At 32.8% G+C, this 15,394-nt stretch overlaps 2 protein-coding genes across 2 annotated transcripts; one reads left to right on the top strand and one right to left on the bottom strand.

The window, feature by feature from the left end:
- The first annotated feature begins 1,912 nt into the window (after nucleotides 1–1,912).
- Nucleotides 1,913–5,493, top strand: LOC137826696 (uncharacterized). The gene is made up of 4 exons (XM_068632783.2): nucleotides 1,913–2,060; nucleotides 2,193–2,665; nucleotides 4,107–4,710; nucleotides 4,933–5,493. The coding sequence occupies exons 1-4, from the start codon at nucleotides 1,959–1,961 to the stop codon at nucleotides 5,383–5,385; spliced, it is 1,632 nt and encodes a 543-aa protein (XP_068488884.1). The 5' UTR covers nucleotides 1,913–1,958; the 3' UTR covers nucleotides 5,386–5,493.
- A 314-nt stretch (nucleotides 5,494–5,807) lies between these two features.
- Nucleotides 5,808–8,480, bottom strand: LOC137826697 (uncharacterized). The gene is made up of 4 exons (XM_068632785.2): nucleotides 8,327–8,480; nucleotides 7,721–8,196; nucleotides 6,951–7,560; nucleotides 5,808–6,426 (listed from the first exon to the last, which is right to left on the bottom strand). The coding sequence occupies exons 1-4, from the start codon at nucleotides 8,414–8,416 to the stop codon at nucleotides 5,974–5,976; spliced, it is 1,629 nt and encodes a 542-aa protein (XP_068488886.1). The 5' UTR covers nucleotides 8,417–8,480; the 3' UTR covers nucleotides 5,808–5,973.
- Nucleotides 8,481–15,394: the final 6,914 nt, after the last annotated feature.

Raw genomic sequence — 15,394 nt, 5'->3', positions numbered from 1 at the left:
TGGCGATGCTTACTTTTAATTTTTATCTTTTAATATAGTAAATGATTTAACTATTTTAATAATCGGTATCAGTGGTCCATAAGTAAATTTGACTTTTTTAATATGAACTGACTAACTTTTTTGTAATAGGACAGCCTGATTAACTTGAGAAATAGTTAATTCTGGTATATTTGTGTATGGTATTCTTGTGTATAAGGTTACAACACATCTTTGTGCCCTTTTTAATAAATAAATTTTACTTTGCTGTAAAAACCGCAGACAAAATTTTTGAGACTATCTGAATAATAAATGATGTGATAATAAGAAAAGTGAAAATCTCTATACTTTGAAAATACTTCGAATGCATGGATTCTTTGTCTTTTATTTTTCTACATATCATCCTTTATATGATATGACAGGGACTATGGATGAAGGTTGAGCCCAAAAGGAAAATCAGAATAAATCCAACAAAATCCAAGCATGCCACCTGCAGCCAATGCCAATGAATTGTCATTGAACCTCTGTCACCTCCATAAAAGAAGACAGAATACAGAAGAATGAGAGTTACCGGCAGAAGAGAAAGAGAGAAAGAGAAAAGCAAGAAAGATAAAGACCATACTTGCAAAATGTCCTTATTTTTGCCCTGTCAATGTTCATCTGCGAAATGAAAGGAAGAGAAAGAACAAGAAAGAAAGTGCTGGCATTTATATATTAGTGTGTAAATTTCATGAATTTAAAATGAATAAGCGGGGATAAAGCAGAAATATTATGTGCTTTGACACCCAAGATAAAGAAAAGTAAGGGATGACTTGGTAGTTGCTTTCATAAAAAGAAAATTAAATTTTTATTTTGAACAATTTCCAACTATCGTTTGAATTTTAATAGAATTTTTTTTAGTGATGTATAATTAACTATGCTAGACCGATAAGTTATATATTTTTATAAGTGAAGGATAAATAAATTAAGTGGAGTATAAGGATGTTAAATAGGATACATAATGTTCTCAGTTGACAATCAGAATATAAAAAAAATCTTCCTTTCTTAGCAACTCCTAGACCTTGTATAATCTGTAATTCAGCAAATAAAACCATGATTGAGGATATACGTATGGTACTATACAATTTGGCACAAAATATGTACACCTTCAATAAAACAAAGTTGATCAATGTTCAAATGCTGCAGAGAGATTCCTGCAATATGTTTCTGCTGTATGTCTGATCCACCAATCAGATGCCATCTTCAGATGCTAAATGATGTTAACTTGTGGAACTTCTGTCAGGAGGATTTAAAGTGATACGCCAATATACATAGCTGCGTGGCCCGATGACGTCCTAAACGAAGCAGAAATGATCCTAATTGAAGCAGAAATTCTGAAATGAAGCCCCTCAAATCTGCAACAGTGTCATGACCAATGCAAAGTTTGGCAGGTTTCTTGTAGTGTTTCTTTGACCCCCTTTAAAATTCTATTTCAATCTTTTGGCACAAGTGATTTACGTTAGTTTTACGATTTAATCTATTAGTAACCGAATTACTTAAGGCTAAATATGCAAATTGTTTTCTTAATACAGTCTGCAATTTTAGGCTTATAAAGGTAGAGATGTTACATTCTTATACGGCAAGATATTAAAGAACATAACAATGGTGATGTGTTCTCTTGAAACTTCGGTCTTTCTCATTTTTTTTATTTATCTTTGGGTTGACATGAGCATGTCATCATCATAAAGCTTTACGTGAAGCAAAAGGAAACATTGTCGGTGTAATTCTCAACTCAAGAGATAAAGATACAAGTACTGATAATATTTCTCGTTTTCTTCTTGTCTCTGTTTTAATAATGGAAATAGTTATGAAATAGAGTTTTATATATGGTAAGATAAATGTTATCATTATTTTAACATGCATTAAATTGATAGTCAACGATTATTAGATCAGACTGTCACAGTTGGGCCATTTTTCTTTTCCATATAATTCAGTCTCTTTCTATGGTTTTCCCAACATATTTTGCTAATTGCAGCATGCACTCAGTTCTTTGTTTATCGTTGGTTTGTGCTTATGCAGTAGCAGTGTTTGCAGCAAGCTCAGATGTATAATACACTTTACCACTATCGTTATCTCTATAATATATAGCAGTTGCATATATAGGTTTAAGGATTACTCATGAATTAAAATTGATCACAAGACATATATAGTTCTTATTATTGGGTTTTTGTTTTCAGTGGCAAGGACAAGAATCACAGGAGTGGTTAAACCATGGTGGAGATTTGTTCAACAGGAGATATGCTTACAAAGAGCGTAAGATCAGCCCCGAAACAGCACCGAACCTACGTTTGAAGTGGAAATTCTATGCAGGCAAAGATATTACTGCAACACCAGCTATATACGATGGTACCCTTTATTTTCCAAGCTGGAACGGTAACATCTATGCAGTTAAAGAAGCCGATGGATCTCTTGTTTGGAAGCAGAACTTGCAGATTCTGACAGGTCTGAAAGCAACGGGCTTTGTTCAGAATGTAAATTGGACAGTGTCAAGGTCAACTCCCACTGTTGCTGGGGATTTATTGATTGTTGGAATCTATGGCCCTGCCGTTGTTATTGGTCTCAAAAGAACAAGTGGTGAACTTGTGTGGAAGACCACTTTGGATCACCATCCTGCAGCACTCATCACCATGTCAGGGACATTTTACAACGGGTCAGTCTAGCCTTCTTTCCTTAGAAGCTTTACTAATATTTCTCTGTTCAAACTCTCACTTATTCTATTCAATATCATGACAAGCTTGATTAAGGAGTGTTTGACTCTCCACTTTTCTGGTCACTTACAATACTCTAATTCAAAAATCTTATTCAGGGATAATACACTTGGATTAACTGTTGGTACAAAATCTATACAATTTAACTCCTGCTTCATGCTTAAACCAAATATACAACCCTGTTCCATCCTTGAACAGCCTATTACATATGATACTGCAATTAATCTCCATAACAAAGAATACACAACATAATAATTAATCATACCAGAACTCAAGATACAGTGAGAGATAGAAGCTCCTAAACACATTAAAATGATAGCAACTTAACAAGTGAATAAGGCTCAAACATAGCAGAATTAGTTCCTATCAAAGACATTAAAACACAGAAATTGCCACAACACGAATAGGACCATAAACAAGATAAGGCCACAAGGTGCGACCAGTTGCAGAGCAAAGCACACTCAATAAGAGAGACACCCAACAAGCCCCGACTAGTTCCCCATACCTCAACTCAACTGGAAACAACGATCTACTGCCGCTTCCAAACCAGAACAACATCAGAGACGAGAAAAACAGGAACCGACTACCACCGTAAGAAAACATACACTTCACTCCCAACAAACATAAATTGCAATACGACCTCAAAGCACCCAGACCCAAGACACACAAAAACACCCAACACAGCTGTTACTAAGTCAACATCATACATCATACACCAAACATCAAACAACAAGACTAAATCTGAAACAAAGATATATTGAGTTTATCCACCACTTCTTGTGAATAAAAGCAAAGTCAGCAAAGCTACATTGAGTTTATACAAGTGGAGAATAAATAAATATAGTCTATTGTGTTTATCCTTATTGTAGTACTCTTACGGCTTTATAATATTTCTAAACTAGGAAAATATGGCAGTGCTAAGGGTTTATCCTGATACATTTGGGTTTCATTGGGTTTATTATAGAAACTTTTTATGATAGTTCAAGATAAATAAAATTTAAAATTATTTTTTTCTTAACATAGATTTATTTTTCATATCTTTTTCTGTTTCCACGTTATGAATAGGGGAGTTTACTCAACCCATTCCCCAGTCTTCCGCACTGCTCAATCTTATATTTTCTCTTTATTAAATCTTATATTTCTCTTTTCTGAGTATTTGTTTGTACAATATGTGCTCATCTATTTGATCAACAAAACTACTCGATCATAAAATAACATCAAAGAGTTTCGAACATAAAACTCAGGCATATTACTCAAATCCTCACCTCCATGCATATTACTCAAATCCACACCTATTATAGTGAATTTTTCAGTAGTCCTCTGAATTACTTGTTTTGACCTTCACGCTCTGTGTATTGTGCACCTGTTCTGAACTCTCCACAGAAGTTTCTATGTTGGAACATCTTCACTTGAAGAAGGCGCAACCATTGAACAATGCTGTATATTTCGTGGAAGTTTCACAAAACTTGATGCTCAATCTGGCGCCATCTTGTGGAAGACCTTTGTGTTACCAGATAACAATAACACAAGAGGAAAATATGCAGGCGCTGCCATTTGGGGAAGCAGCCCCTCCATTGATGTTCATAGAAACCATGTCTATATTGCTACTGGAAACCTCTATTCTGCCCCATTAGAAATACTTCAATGTCAAGAAAAACAAGATAATCAAACTAAGCCTGCTCAACCAGATGAGTGTGTTGAACCAGAAAATCACTCCAATTCAATCTTGGCCCTTGATTTGAACTCTGGGAACATTACATGGTACCGCCAATTAGGAGGCTATGATGTGTGGTTTTTTGCATGCACCAATGCTTCAACTCTTAATTGTCCTCCTTCAGGTCCTACCCCAGATGCTGATTTTGGAGAGGCACCAATGATGCTGACAACATATGTAAATGGCAACAAAAAGGATATGGTTGTTGCGGTCCAGAAAAGTGGCTTTGCTTGGGCTTTAGATCGCAACAATGGCAGTCTCATTTGGTTTACGGTACACAGTAGATAATTTCTGATCAAATAATCTCCATTAATATAAAAGTTATTTCATATTAATTTCTTAAATTCTTTCATATACTCTAAAGTAGTAGTAAAATCTTCAATCAAAACAAATTTGACACATAAGTTTACAACAAGATATGGAATTCGTAACAAAATTTATAAAGTTTTGTTATATCTCTTTAGCTGATATAAGGAAAAAACTCATACTATTTAGGAAGCTGGACCCGGTGGGTTTGCAGGAGGTGGAACATGGGGTGCAGCAACTGATGAAAGGAGAGTTTACACCAACATTGCAAATTCTGGGGCCAAAAATTTTACTCTTGCACCATTAAATATAAGCACAACCACTGGTGGGTGGGTGGCAATGGATTCAAACAAAGGCCACATTCTATGGTCCACAGCAAACCCTAGTAATAGCACTGCTAATGGTCCTGTTAGTGTTGCAAATGAAGTTGTGTTTGCTGGATCAACTGATAGAATGGGATTCATTTATGCAATTAATGCAAAGAGTGGGAAGATTTTGTGGTCCTACAAAACAGGAGGAAGTGTCTATGGAGGCATGTCAATTAGCAACGGTTGCATATATGTTGGTCATGGATATAATGTAAATCTAGGGTTTTCCGTAAACTTGACAGGTGGAACTTCACTCTTTGCGTTCTGTGTCTGAAATGATTAATTTTACGGTCAGTATTGTAATGGATGAATAAACTATATCTGTACCCAAAAAAATAATAATACTATATAAAAAATTAGGATTGTCAATCCTATTTTTTAATGACTGATGATAGAGCTATTATAATTTTAAATTATTATATTAATCATTGAGCAAATAGACAAATTAACGTGGAATTATCTCAACACAATATAAGTCTCGAGAAACTATACATAAATTTTGAGAAAATAATGAGTAAATGAACCTTCATTTAATGTTATATTCATACTCGTTATAATTTACTATATGCCAGACTTTAACTTGGAATTCAACCAAAATAACATTCAATTTTGAGTAAGAAAACAAAATTAACTATTTATAAATAAATGTTTAAAATCATGCTAAATATAGAGAGAAATTAATTAAGAGAGGAAAAGATATACTAGTTTCTGTTTTATTAATCCATTTATATTTGTCCGTGTTTGATTATGACATAACTTTGAAAAACCCTAAAAGAAATAACGTTTAATAGCTTTTTTACAAAAGCTAATCAACGAAATGAATTATTTGTTCAAAATAAAAGTAATACAAACACGGAAATTCTTAGACACAGAAGGCAAAGAGAAAGGTTCCATCTGTTAAGTTCAAGGTATGTCCATAAGCAACATTGTATCCATGGCCCACGTATATGCATCCTCTGGAGATTGACATGCCTCCATAGACACTGGCTCCAGTTTTGTAGGACCATAAAATTTTTCCACTCTTGCCATCAATTGCATATATGTATCCCATTCTATCAGCGGATCCAGCAAAGACAACATCATTTGCAACACTAACAGGACCATATGCAGTGCTGTTACTAGGGTTTGCTGTTGACCATAGAACTCTACCATTGTGAGCATCCATTGCCACCCACCCACCAGCAGTTGTGATCTCATTTGAGGGTGCGAGAGTGAAATTGTTGGCATCAGAATTCACAATGTTCGTGTAAACCCTCTTTTCATCAGTTGCTGCACCCCATGATCCACCTCCTGCCAGCCCGTATGGCCCAGCTTCCTACAGAAGAAAAATATAGAAGAAAATGAGCATAGAAAATGAATAAATTTTCAACTTCTCAATTATAAGAGAAAGATAGGTACAAAAATAGATATTGATGAGTGTTTTGTGCAGATGTTAATTAATATGATATATCATCACTCATAAATTAACTCAACTTATTGTGTCATATCATCTTTTGATCCAAATCAATACTCTAGAGTACCTAATTAGCTTTTTTCTGCAGGATAGAAGAAAAAGTGGGAAAAGAAAAACTGATATGACAGTTTTTTCTGTATATCAGTTTCTTTTGTGTGTGTGTATATATGTATATATTCCTCTTTGCTTTTGTACTTTTGAGCAAGAATCAATTACAGCTTTTCCTCTTGCCTGTTTCTCTTCTCCTTTGCATTATCAGTATAAATCAGCTAAGTTTGTCAAGGGTAAATGAAAGACATCATTCTGATAGAGATATCCACCAATTGTTCATTGAAAAGGGGTGGGAAAAAATAGAAAACTATCATACTATAAATTATGTATTTTACCGTATACCAAACAAGGTGACCATTATTGCGATCCAAAGCCCATGCAATACCACTTTTCTGGACTGCAACAACAATATCTTTCTTGATTCGATTTATATATACGGTCAACATCATTGGTGCCTCCCCAAAATCAACATCTGGTTTGTCTGCTTGAGGAGGACAATTAGGACTAGGTGTGGGAGAACCGGTACATACTATGACAGATACATCGTAGCCGCCAAACTGGCGGTACCATCTGATCTTCCCAGAATCCAAATCAAGGGCTAAGATTGAGTTGGAGTGGTTGTCTGGTTCAACACATTCGTCTGGTTGAGTATGCTGAGTTCTATTAATTTGTCTCTCTCGACACAGGCTTATGTGTGATGGGGCAGAATAGAGGTTCCCTGTGCCAATATAGACATGCTTTCTTTTCTCATCAATGGAAGGACTGCTTCCCCAAATGGCAGCTCCTGCATATTCTCCTTTTTTGTTATTGTTATCTGGTATCATATAGGTCCTCCACAAGATGCCACCGGATTGAGCATTAAGTTTTACAAAACTTCCACGAAACGTGCAGCACTTCTCAAGGTCAACAAGTGACTCCAGGGAAGATGTTCCAACATAGTAACCTCTGTGAAGTTCAGCATAGGGGAGGCAGAAAGATAAAAAAAAACATATGCATATATATGTATTTAACAATATTCTATAAGGATAATATAAACAAATTTTGTAACATGAATTTTTCCATTAATTCTTAAGAAAATAAGGCTAATAGATGTGCAAATAGTGACCTGTTGTAGTATGTTCCAGACATGGTGATGAGTGCTTCAGGATGGTAATCCAAAGTGGTCTTCCACACAAGTTTACCTGTTGTTCTTTTGACAGCAACAACAGCAGCAGGACTATAGACTCCAATCATAAGTAAATCCCCAGCCACTGTGGGAGTTGACCGTGACACTGTCCAATTTACATTCTCAACAAGGCCATCAGTTGCTTTCAGACCTGTCATTTTCTCCAGGTTCTGCTTCCAAACCAGCGATCCATCAGCTTCTTTAACCGCATAGATGTTACCATTCCAGCTTGGAAAATAAAGGGTGCCATCATATATGGCTGGTGTTGCAGTAATGTCTCTGCCAGCATAGAATTTCCACTTCAAGCGTAGGTCTGGTGCAGTTTTGGTGCTGATCTTACGCTCCTTGTAAGCATATCTTCTGTTGAACAAATCTCCACCATGGTTTAACCAGTCTTGTGATTGGTGCCTTGCTCCCTAAAAGCAAAGGAAAGCAAAATGAAATATATATAGGAACCAATATTTGGATAAATTTGAATTCATGAGAGTAATCCTTAAAACTATATATATACACGAGCTATAGAATGAGAGTTACTGTATATCATACATCAGAGTTTGCTGCAAAGACCACTACTGCATGGACATATAATAACATTAAACAAAGATTCAAGTGCATGCTGTCTTTAGGTTGTGCCATGATGAACCTGCAGATGGTGTGTCAATTTCCAAGATATATCTTTCAGAAACTTGTTTCCAAGATATCTTTTCAGATGGTGTGCCATTGATGCGTTTTTATTTATTTATTTTTACTGTGAAAATAAACTCTTTCATATTAATGTTATCTAAATAATTGCTAGTATATAGAAAAATTGACTTGGTATATTAATAGATTAATGAAAGCATGCAATTTTTTCCATGATCTATCTAATCTATCCACGGAAAGTCTATTTCAATTTATAGGGTGACGAAACTTTAATATTCACCAAATAAAAAACACTTACTTGAAATCTCTGAATAATAATATTCTAACAATATTTACTTTATTTTTTAATTTAAAATTCTAATATATATTATTAAAATGGATTGTTCATATTTTTTTAATTTCTTAAAAAGTTCTACAATTTATGACATACACAAAAAGAGTATATAATCTTTTTAAAATATATATATATTTTTTAAATATATTTAAAAAGTCAATATATCAAATAATCATTTCCTTAATGTGAATTAAACAAAATAGTTAATTTTTAAAAATTACGGAAATATGAGGAGAAAATATTTGAATATGGTGAAAATTATTTATTTTATTAAAAAAATTATGGATGGAGTGAATGTCAATTTATAAGAAAAGGTTAACAGGTGATTTGTGTGAATTTTATTAAATGGACGCCGTGATGGTTTTTAATAGATCATAAAAAAATTAATAAATTATTTTAATCTATTCATTATAACTTGAATAAAAGCATAAAATCCTTAGATTGAGTTAAACGAAAAAAAAAAAAAATTTAAAAAACCACGTTTAAATGGAGAAAATGTATTTGACTGATGGCGAAAAATATTTAACTTTTTAAGAAAAAACTTGGATGGATTGAATATCGATTCTTAAAAAAAAAGTTAACAGATGACATTTTGTGAATTTTGTTAAATGGATAGTGAATAAATTGTATCTTTTATATCATAATAAATTAATAACTTATTTTAATCTACCCCTAATAAATTTTCAAAACAACTAACACTAAAAAAAATTCATTAAATAAAAATTAATTTTAAAAATCAAAATAATTAGTACTATTTCACTACATTAGAGATCATTTTATAAATTAAAGAAATATTGGTATCCAGAGAAGTTTCTATTGTTAATAAAAATTTATAAAATAGTTTTTAAATTGTTATCTATCCATTAACTACCATACTTACTATTTATTACATAAAATATTAATAACTAAACGATTTAAATATTATTTTATAAAAAGTTATTAAAAATAGGAAACACTCTAGATACAAATAATATTTTAATTTCTAAAATAGTATTATTTTAATTAATATAATGACTAATTATTTTTATCTAATTTAATTGTTATTTAATATATTTTTTTAGTGTAAATTAAATTTAAACCAAAAGATAAAAAAAATAAAAAAACCTAAGGTATAAATTTAGCCAATTTAGTATGATGGTTAGTTAAAAGGTGGGTGACGGTGTCAGCCATAGAAGCAAGGCCATATCAAACTTGTAATTAAGCACGACTTCACGCATGAACCTCTTTTCATAAAAATTACAACTTATTATACAAAAAGCTCTTCTAATTTTGTATACAACCGAAGCCTAAATCGATCTTCAATTTTTCATTTGCTTCCTCATTTTATTATACTTTTATGTTGAAACAAAGGTAAATACTACCCATATAACGTACACTAATTTATGCATCTTTGTTTATTTATGCAACTCGTGGTTATTAATTATTTAAAACTGAGAAAGTACCAAATTTACTTTTATTGTTAATTATTTTATATAAATCATTATTTAATAATAAAAAAACACATATTCATAATATTTATTAAGGAAAAATAACAAATATTTAACATTTCATAAAAATGATAAGATATCTTACAAAAAAAGCTATTAATTTATTATCAATTTCCATGATACTAAAATTAACGTGAAACATCTTGAGTCAATCCATGCCTAACTCAATAATGTGCCAGTTGATGATATGTGCTAAAATTGATGTGAGTACCCAAAATTGATTTACTCAATATGCATGCCTAAATTGATGAATGTCAATACTAAAATTAATGTGTGTTTGGCAGCTTCCTTGGATTTGCACTTGTGGTCTACATGGTTCCATGGGAAAGAAATTTACTATAAGTTTTCACATCTGAGTTATGAAAAGTGTTAAAAATGACATTAAAGAAAATCAATTATTTACTACTATTTGTGACTATAATTAGTTCCTTATAAATATTGATATATTTAGTGATAAAAAGTTGAAAATGATATATTTGTTACAAACTTTATAACAAAAACATGTTATTTTTAAAACTTTGTCACAAAAGTGAATTAGAAATAAATATTTGTAAGGTCAACAAAATATACATCACAAAATATTGAAAAAAAAAATTGTGATAATTAATGTGATAGAATCCACGACAATCATATACTTCAAGTGATTTAAATACTAAATTTTTTCATTCAGTTGTTGTGTGTAGAAGAGTAAGAAATAGTTTTAATGGTATGTTCATTAATGATCGTTGGTGTGAGGATAAAGATTGTGGTCAAGGATAAAGTCAAAGAATTTTTCAAGATTAGATTCTATGAAGCTCATGGGCCACATGTTTGGTTGGACAATGTATTTTTTAAATCTATATCTGAATCAGATAACGAGATGTTGGTTGACTCTTTTTCTGAAGAGGAAATTAAGAATGCAGTTTGGAGTTGAGATAGTTCGAAGAGTCCAGGTCCGGATGATTTTAATTTCAATTTCATTAAACAAAATTGGGATTTGGTTAACCAAGATATTTTTCTGGCGGTATAGGACTTTGCTTTATCTGGTTCTTGGCCTAGGGGGTCAAACACTTCCTTTATTTGCTTGGTTCCTAAGTCAGAGAATCTCCAAACGCTTAGTGAATTCAGACGCATCTCTCTGGTTGGATGCATGTACAAGATTATATCTAAGCTTCTTTCCATAAGGTTGAAAAGGGTGTTACGAAAGGTCATTTATTCTAGACAATTGACTTTTCTTGAAGGAAGGGGTTTAATGGACAGTGTTCTAGTCGCTAATAAAGTTCTTGAGGAGGCTAAGAGGATGAAGAAGAGTTGTGTTTTCTTCAAGGTTGATTACGAGAAGACATACGATTCAGTGAAGTGAGATTTTATCTACTATATGCTTGGAAGACTTGGATTCTGCGATAAGTGGGTCCTTTGGATTAACTCTTGTATGGAATAAGTTTTGGTATCTGTTCTTATTAATGGGAGCCCCGACCAAGAAATTTTCTCCAATGAAGGGATTGAGACAAGGAGATCATCTCGCTCCTTTCTTGTTTCTTATTGTGGCGGAAGGTCTAGCAGAAGTCTCTAAGAACGCTGACGAACTTGGTATGATTGATAGTTTGAAGATTGGACGTAAGAAGGTTATAGTAAATATGCTTCAATATTAAGATGATACTTTGTTTTTTTTGCCAAATGAATGGTGGTGAATTTTTTGAAAGCAGCATTGGCGGATTTCTTTGTTCTCATCAGTGTGTTATATTACTTTACTCAAAGCACCCTTAGCTGGATTATTAGCAGTCTTAGCTCCTTCAACCATATCAAAATCAACACCTTCATTCATAAATTGGTGGGGTGGCAGAAAAGAAGGTGCGGCTGAAGTGACTAAGCATTTATCTGAGAATTTGGCTACAGGTAATCATACCAAGGTTTTGCATTGACCGTGAAAAACAGCTACCTCATTCATCATCACTGCACCAAATTTCTCCCATGAAAATCACTGTAATCCTTCACATTAGCTTTTCCTCTTCCTTCTACTCCAGCTCCAAAAAAAGTTGCTTTTGCAGCAGCCAAAAGCATAAACACACATAATTATGCAGCACTGCATATCTGCATAAGAACACTTCCATCACATCATCATTCATTGGAACTGCTGTGGTTGTGAGACCAATTGCAGATTAGCATTGACACTGCTCATAGATCATGATTCCTCCTTAGTCCCTACTACTTTAACACCACTTCAGATTCTCTTTTCTAAAATATAAGTGTTAATTTCAGTAATATTTCATATTAAAATCTAGACATTTATGAGGATTTATTGTTAATTTATATATAAAATAATCCATAATTTATGAATTTATACCTTTTTACATTTTTATGAGTTTTGTTTGAATAAAAGCATTTTATTCCCAAATTGGGTGTTAATTGCAGATTTCTATGGAAGATTGAATATTTGGGATAAAGGAGAATAATGAGCTAAAAAGATAAAGCTGGAAGGTCCCAGAATGGAAAAATATGCAAAGAAAGATTGAGCTTTTTTTATGTTTTATCATTTAGTCCATTAGCGCGACACAGGAAGCAACCTAACCCTAGAAAACTAGGATAAATAGAGGGTTAGAGGCTCAACCCTAGTGTGCCAGATTGAGAGGAAAACACCATAGAGTGTGAATTGTAACCCAATTGGAAGAATGAAAGGTGATAGAAGTATGCGTGGCTAATTCTACCCTTTGAGATTGGGAGTAATCTGCTCAAACTCTTATGTATTGAGATGATATTTTATATATTAATATTCAGTTCTTGATTGATTATTGGTATTGTTGTTTTACTTTTAATTTTCCGTGACAAATTGATAATCTTAAATCTCACCGAGAGGTATTTTTAGGGTTCGGAACTAAACAATAATACTTAACATATTGAGTGCTAAGAATAAACTTGAAATGTTAATTGCCATTAAACGTCTAAGTTTTTCGTTCTAAGTTGTTCTTATAATTATGCGAGGGATTGATAGTTAGGGGACATTCTTAAGGATTTTATATGCGAGGAATCGATATAGATGATTTTTATACGGGCATCAATTTCAATCAAAGAACTCAATATTAACATGCTAATCAAAATAAATACGTGAGAGTGAGAGAGATGAAACCTAATCCCTATTTTTTCAATTGAAGCAACTAATTCTTTGTTTGTTTTCTTATTGATCAGTGCTAAAACAATTGCTTCTAAACTCTTTTTATTGGTATGTTGTTATATTTAGTGAATATTGTACTTGATAATTTATTGTTCCTTGGATCCGTCCTTAAAAACAATTATTATTTCTGACAAAAGTGGTGCACTTATAGTAAAAAGTCAGTCATCAAGATTATGACCGTGAGTAACAGCTGCCACTTTCTGCTCACCACCATTATTAAACTTATCTTGCATAAACCGTGATTAACAGCTTCCACTTTCCATATTACTAAAACAAGTTTTCTCCCAGGAAATTCTTACTGCAATCCTTCTCATAAGCATAGATTACGACTTCCTTATACTCCTGCTCCAAATAGATACGATTGCTTCTGCCTGATCTTCCTTTGCAACCTTCCCAGGGAAAGAACAAAGTTGCAGCTCAAGACCATCTATGCACCAAAGTCCTTTCTACAATGCCTACAACATTACCTTCATTCTGCTAGCAACCTCTGCTACCTTCTCCCTTGTTTGGACCCCTTCAAAAACTCCCTCTTTTTTATCTGCTGGAAACCTTGGCTAGTAAAATCTAAAGATTCAACACCTTCACACCAAACTAGTTCTGCTGCCCCCAGAGCAGCACTTTTCAACATCAAAACTGCATAGACTATTCTGCATTACCATCAGACAGGTTAAAAGTTGAATATGATAGTTTTAAAAGATGTTTAAACTTTCTTTGTTTAGTTCAACAAACTCTGAATTTTATACAAAATAGCATGATCTTAAGGTGACTTCACCGCAAACATCACCATATAGAGTAAGCCCTGACTTCATAGAAGTTTGTGTTTTAGCGTGAAAAGACAAAGCAATGCATATAAAATTAAGCACTAATAACGTATTAATCCTTTATTTTCGGAAAAAACAATGAATGAGTCAGAGACCAATAAATATCTAGATTGACTCAGACAAATATTCTATCTTAATTTAGAATTTAGGTCCTTAATTAATATATTTGAAGCAATTTTAAATAGAAAAAGTATTTTGTTTTTCTTAATTATCCTACCGATTCAAACAATTTTTTTCTTATAATAATATTAACTATATATAAATAAGAAACACTATCAATAATGTTCTAATTCATATACAAATCAAAATTATAAATAGATGATTATATAAGAATTACTCGTCTAAAATATCAAAATAATAACTATCATACTACTTCAGAACTCAAACCTTGTTGTTTCTCTAATCCATGTAGTCTTTTAAAAAAGTGTTTAAATGGATGGTTATTTTAAATAAATGACTTTAAAGAATCAATATCTACAAAGTATTTATCTTAAAGGGATTAGGAGAATTGTATTAGTCACTTTTATAAGGATATTTTACCTGGTTTTTATTGAGGATAAGTGAATAAACCAGAGCAATATGCACCAAAAGGCCTCCTATAACATAAAGAGTTGATCAGTTGACAAATATCAGATTATAACTGAAAAAATTATTATTGTTTGGTTGCTGGAATGTAGAGTCATAATAAAAAGATGAGAGTTGTTTTTTTTATCAGAAAAAATAAATAAAATTAAGGAAACATTTCATTGATGTTCAACCTTTACATAGATAAAGTTGTTCCCAATGCAGATTAAACATGAAGTCCTTAGAGCAGGACCAACATTAACAATTTCCTTGCAGATTCATTTTGCAGCAGAGAAAAACAGAACAGCACTTTTCCCTAATTAAACTCTGCCATATTTCTCCCCATCTCAAGCCTCTACACAGCACTGATACATCTTCATATAATGGCGTGATTCTACCCCACCGCTGTAGCACTTTGTGAGCTGTTATAACTGCTACAAAACTTCCTTCTGCATAGGCACCTCTTTGTCACAGTCTAGCATGAGTGCCAACAAGGAGCTCTCCCTAGGAACCTCTCCTACAGCACCAACATGTCCCCTGATTAGAGATGAGAGGTGTATTTTATTATAAAGTAACATTTTCTTAAACTTAAAAACATTTCCTTAAACTCAAATAAAA

The sequence above is a fragment of the Phaseolus vulgaris genome, chromosome 8 (assembly GCF_051622355.1).
Source record: "Phaseolus vulgaris cultivar YP4 chromosome 8, ASM5162235v1, whole genome shotgun sequence".
NCBI classification, from domain to species: domain Eukaryota; kingdom Viridiplantae; phylum Streptophyta; class Magnoliopsida; order Fabales; family Fabaceae; genus Phaseolus; species Phaseolus vulgaris.
This window is presented reverse-complemented; position numbering and strand designations above follow the sequence as displayed.

Excerpts from the sequence above, each read along its gene's own strand:
- LOC137826696 (XM_068632783.2), top strand. The coding sequence starts at position 1,959 with ATGGTTTTCCCAACATATTTTGCTAATTGCAGCATGCACTCAGTTCTT. Across the intron at positions 2,666-4,106 it reads TCAGGGACATTTTACAACGG|AAGTTTCTATGTTGGAACAT; the intron begins GTCAGTCTAGCC and ends AACTCTCCACAG. Across the intron at positions 4,711-4,932 it reads GCAGTCTCATTTGGTTTACG|GAAGCTGGACCCGGTGGGTT; the intron begins GTACACAGTAGA and ends CATACTATTTAG.
- LOC137826697 (XM_068632785.2), bottom strand. The coding sequence starts at position 8,416 with ATGGCACAACCTAAAGACAGCATGCACTTGAATCTTTGTTTAATGTTA. Across the intron at positions 8,197-8,326 it reads TCTTTGCAGCAAACTCTGAT|GGAGCAAGGCACCAATCACA; the intron begins GTATGATATACA and ends CTTTGCTTTTAG. Across the intron at positions 7,561-7,720 it reads TCTGGAACATACTACAACAG|AGGTTACTATGTTGGAACAT; the intron begins GTCACTATTTGC and ends TGAACTTCACAG.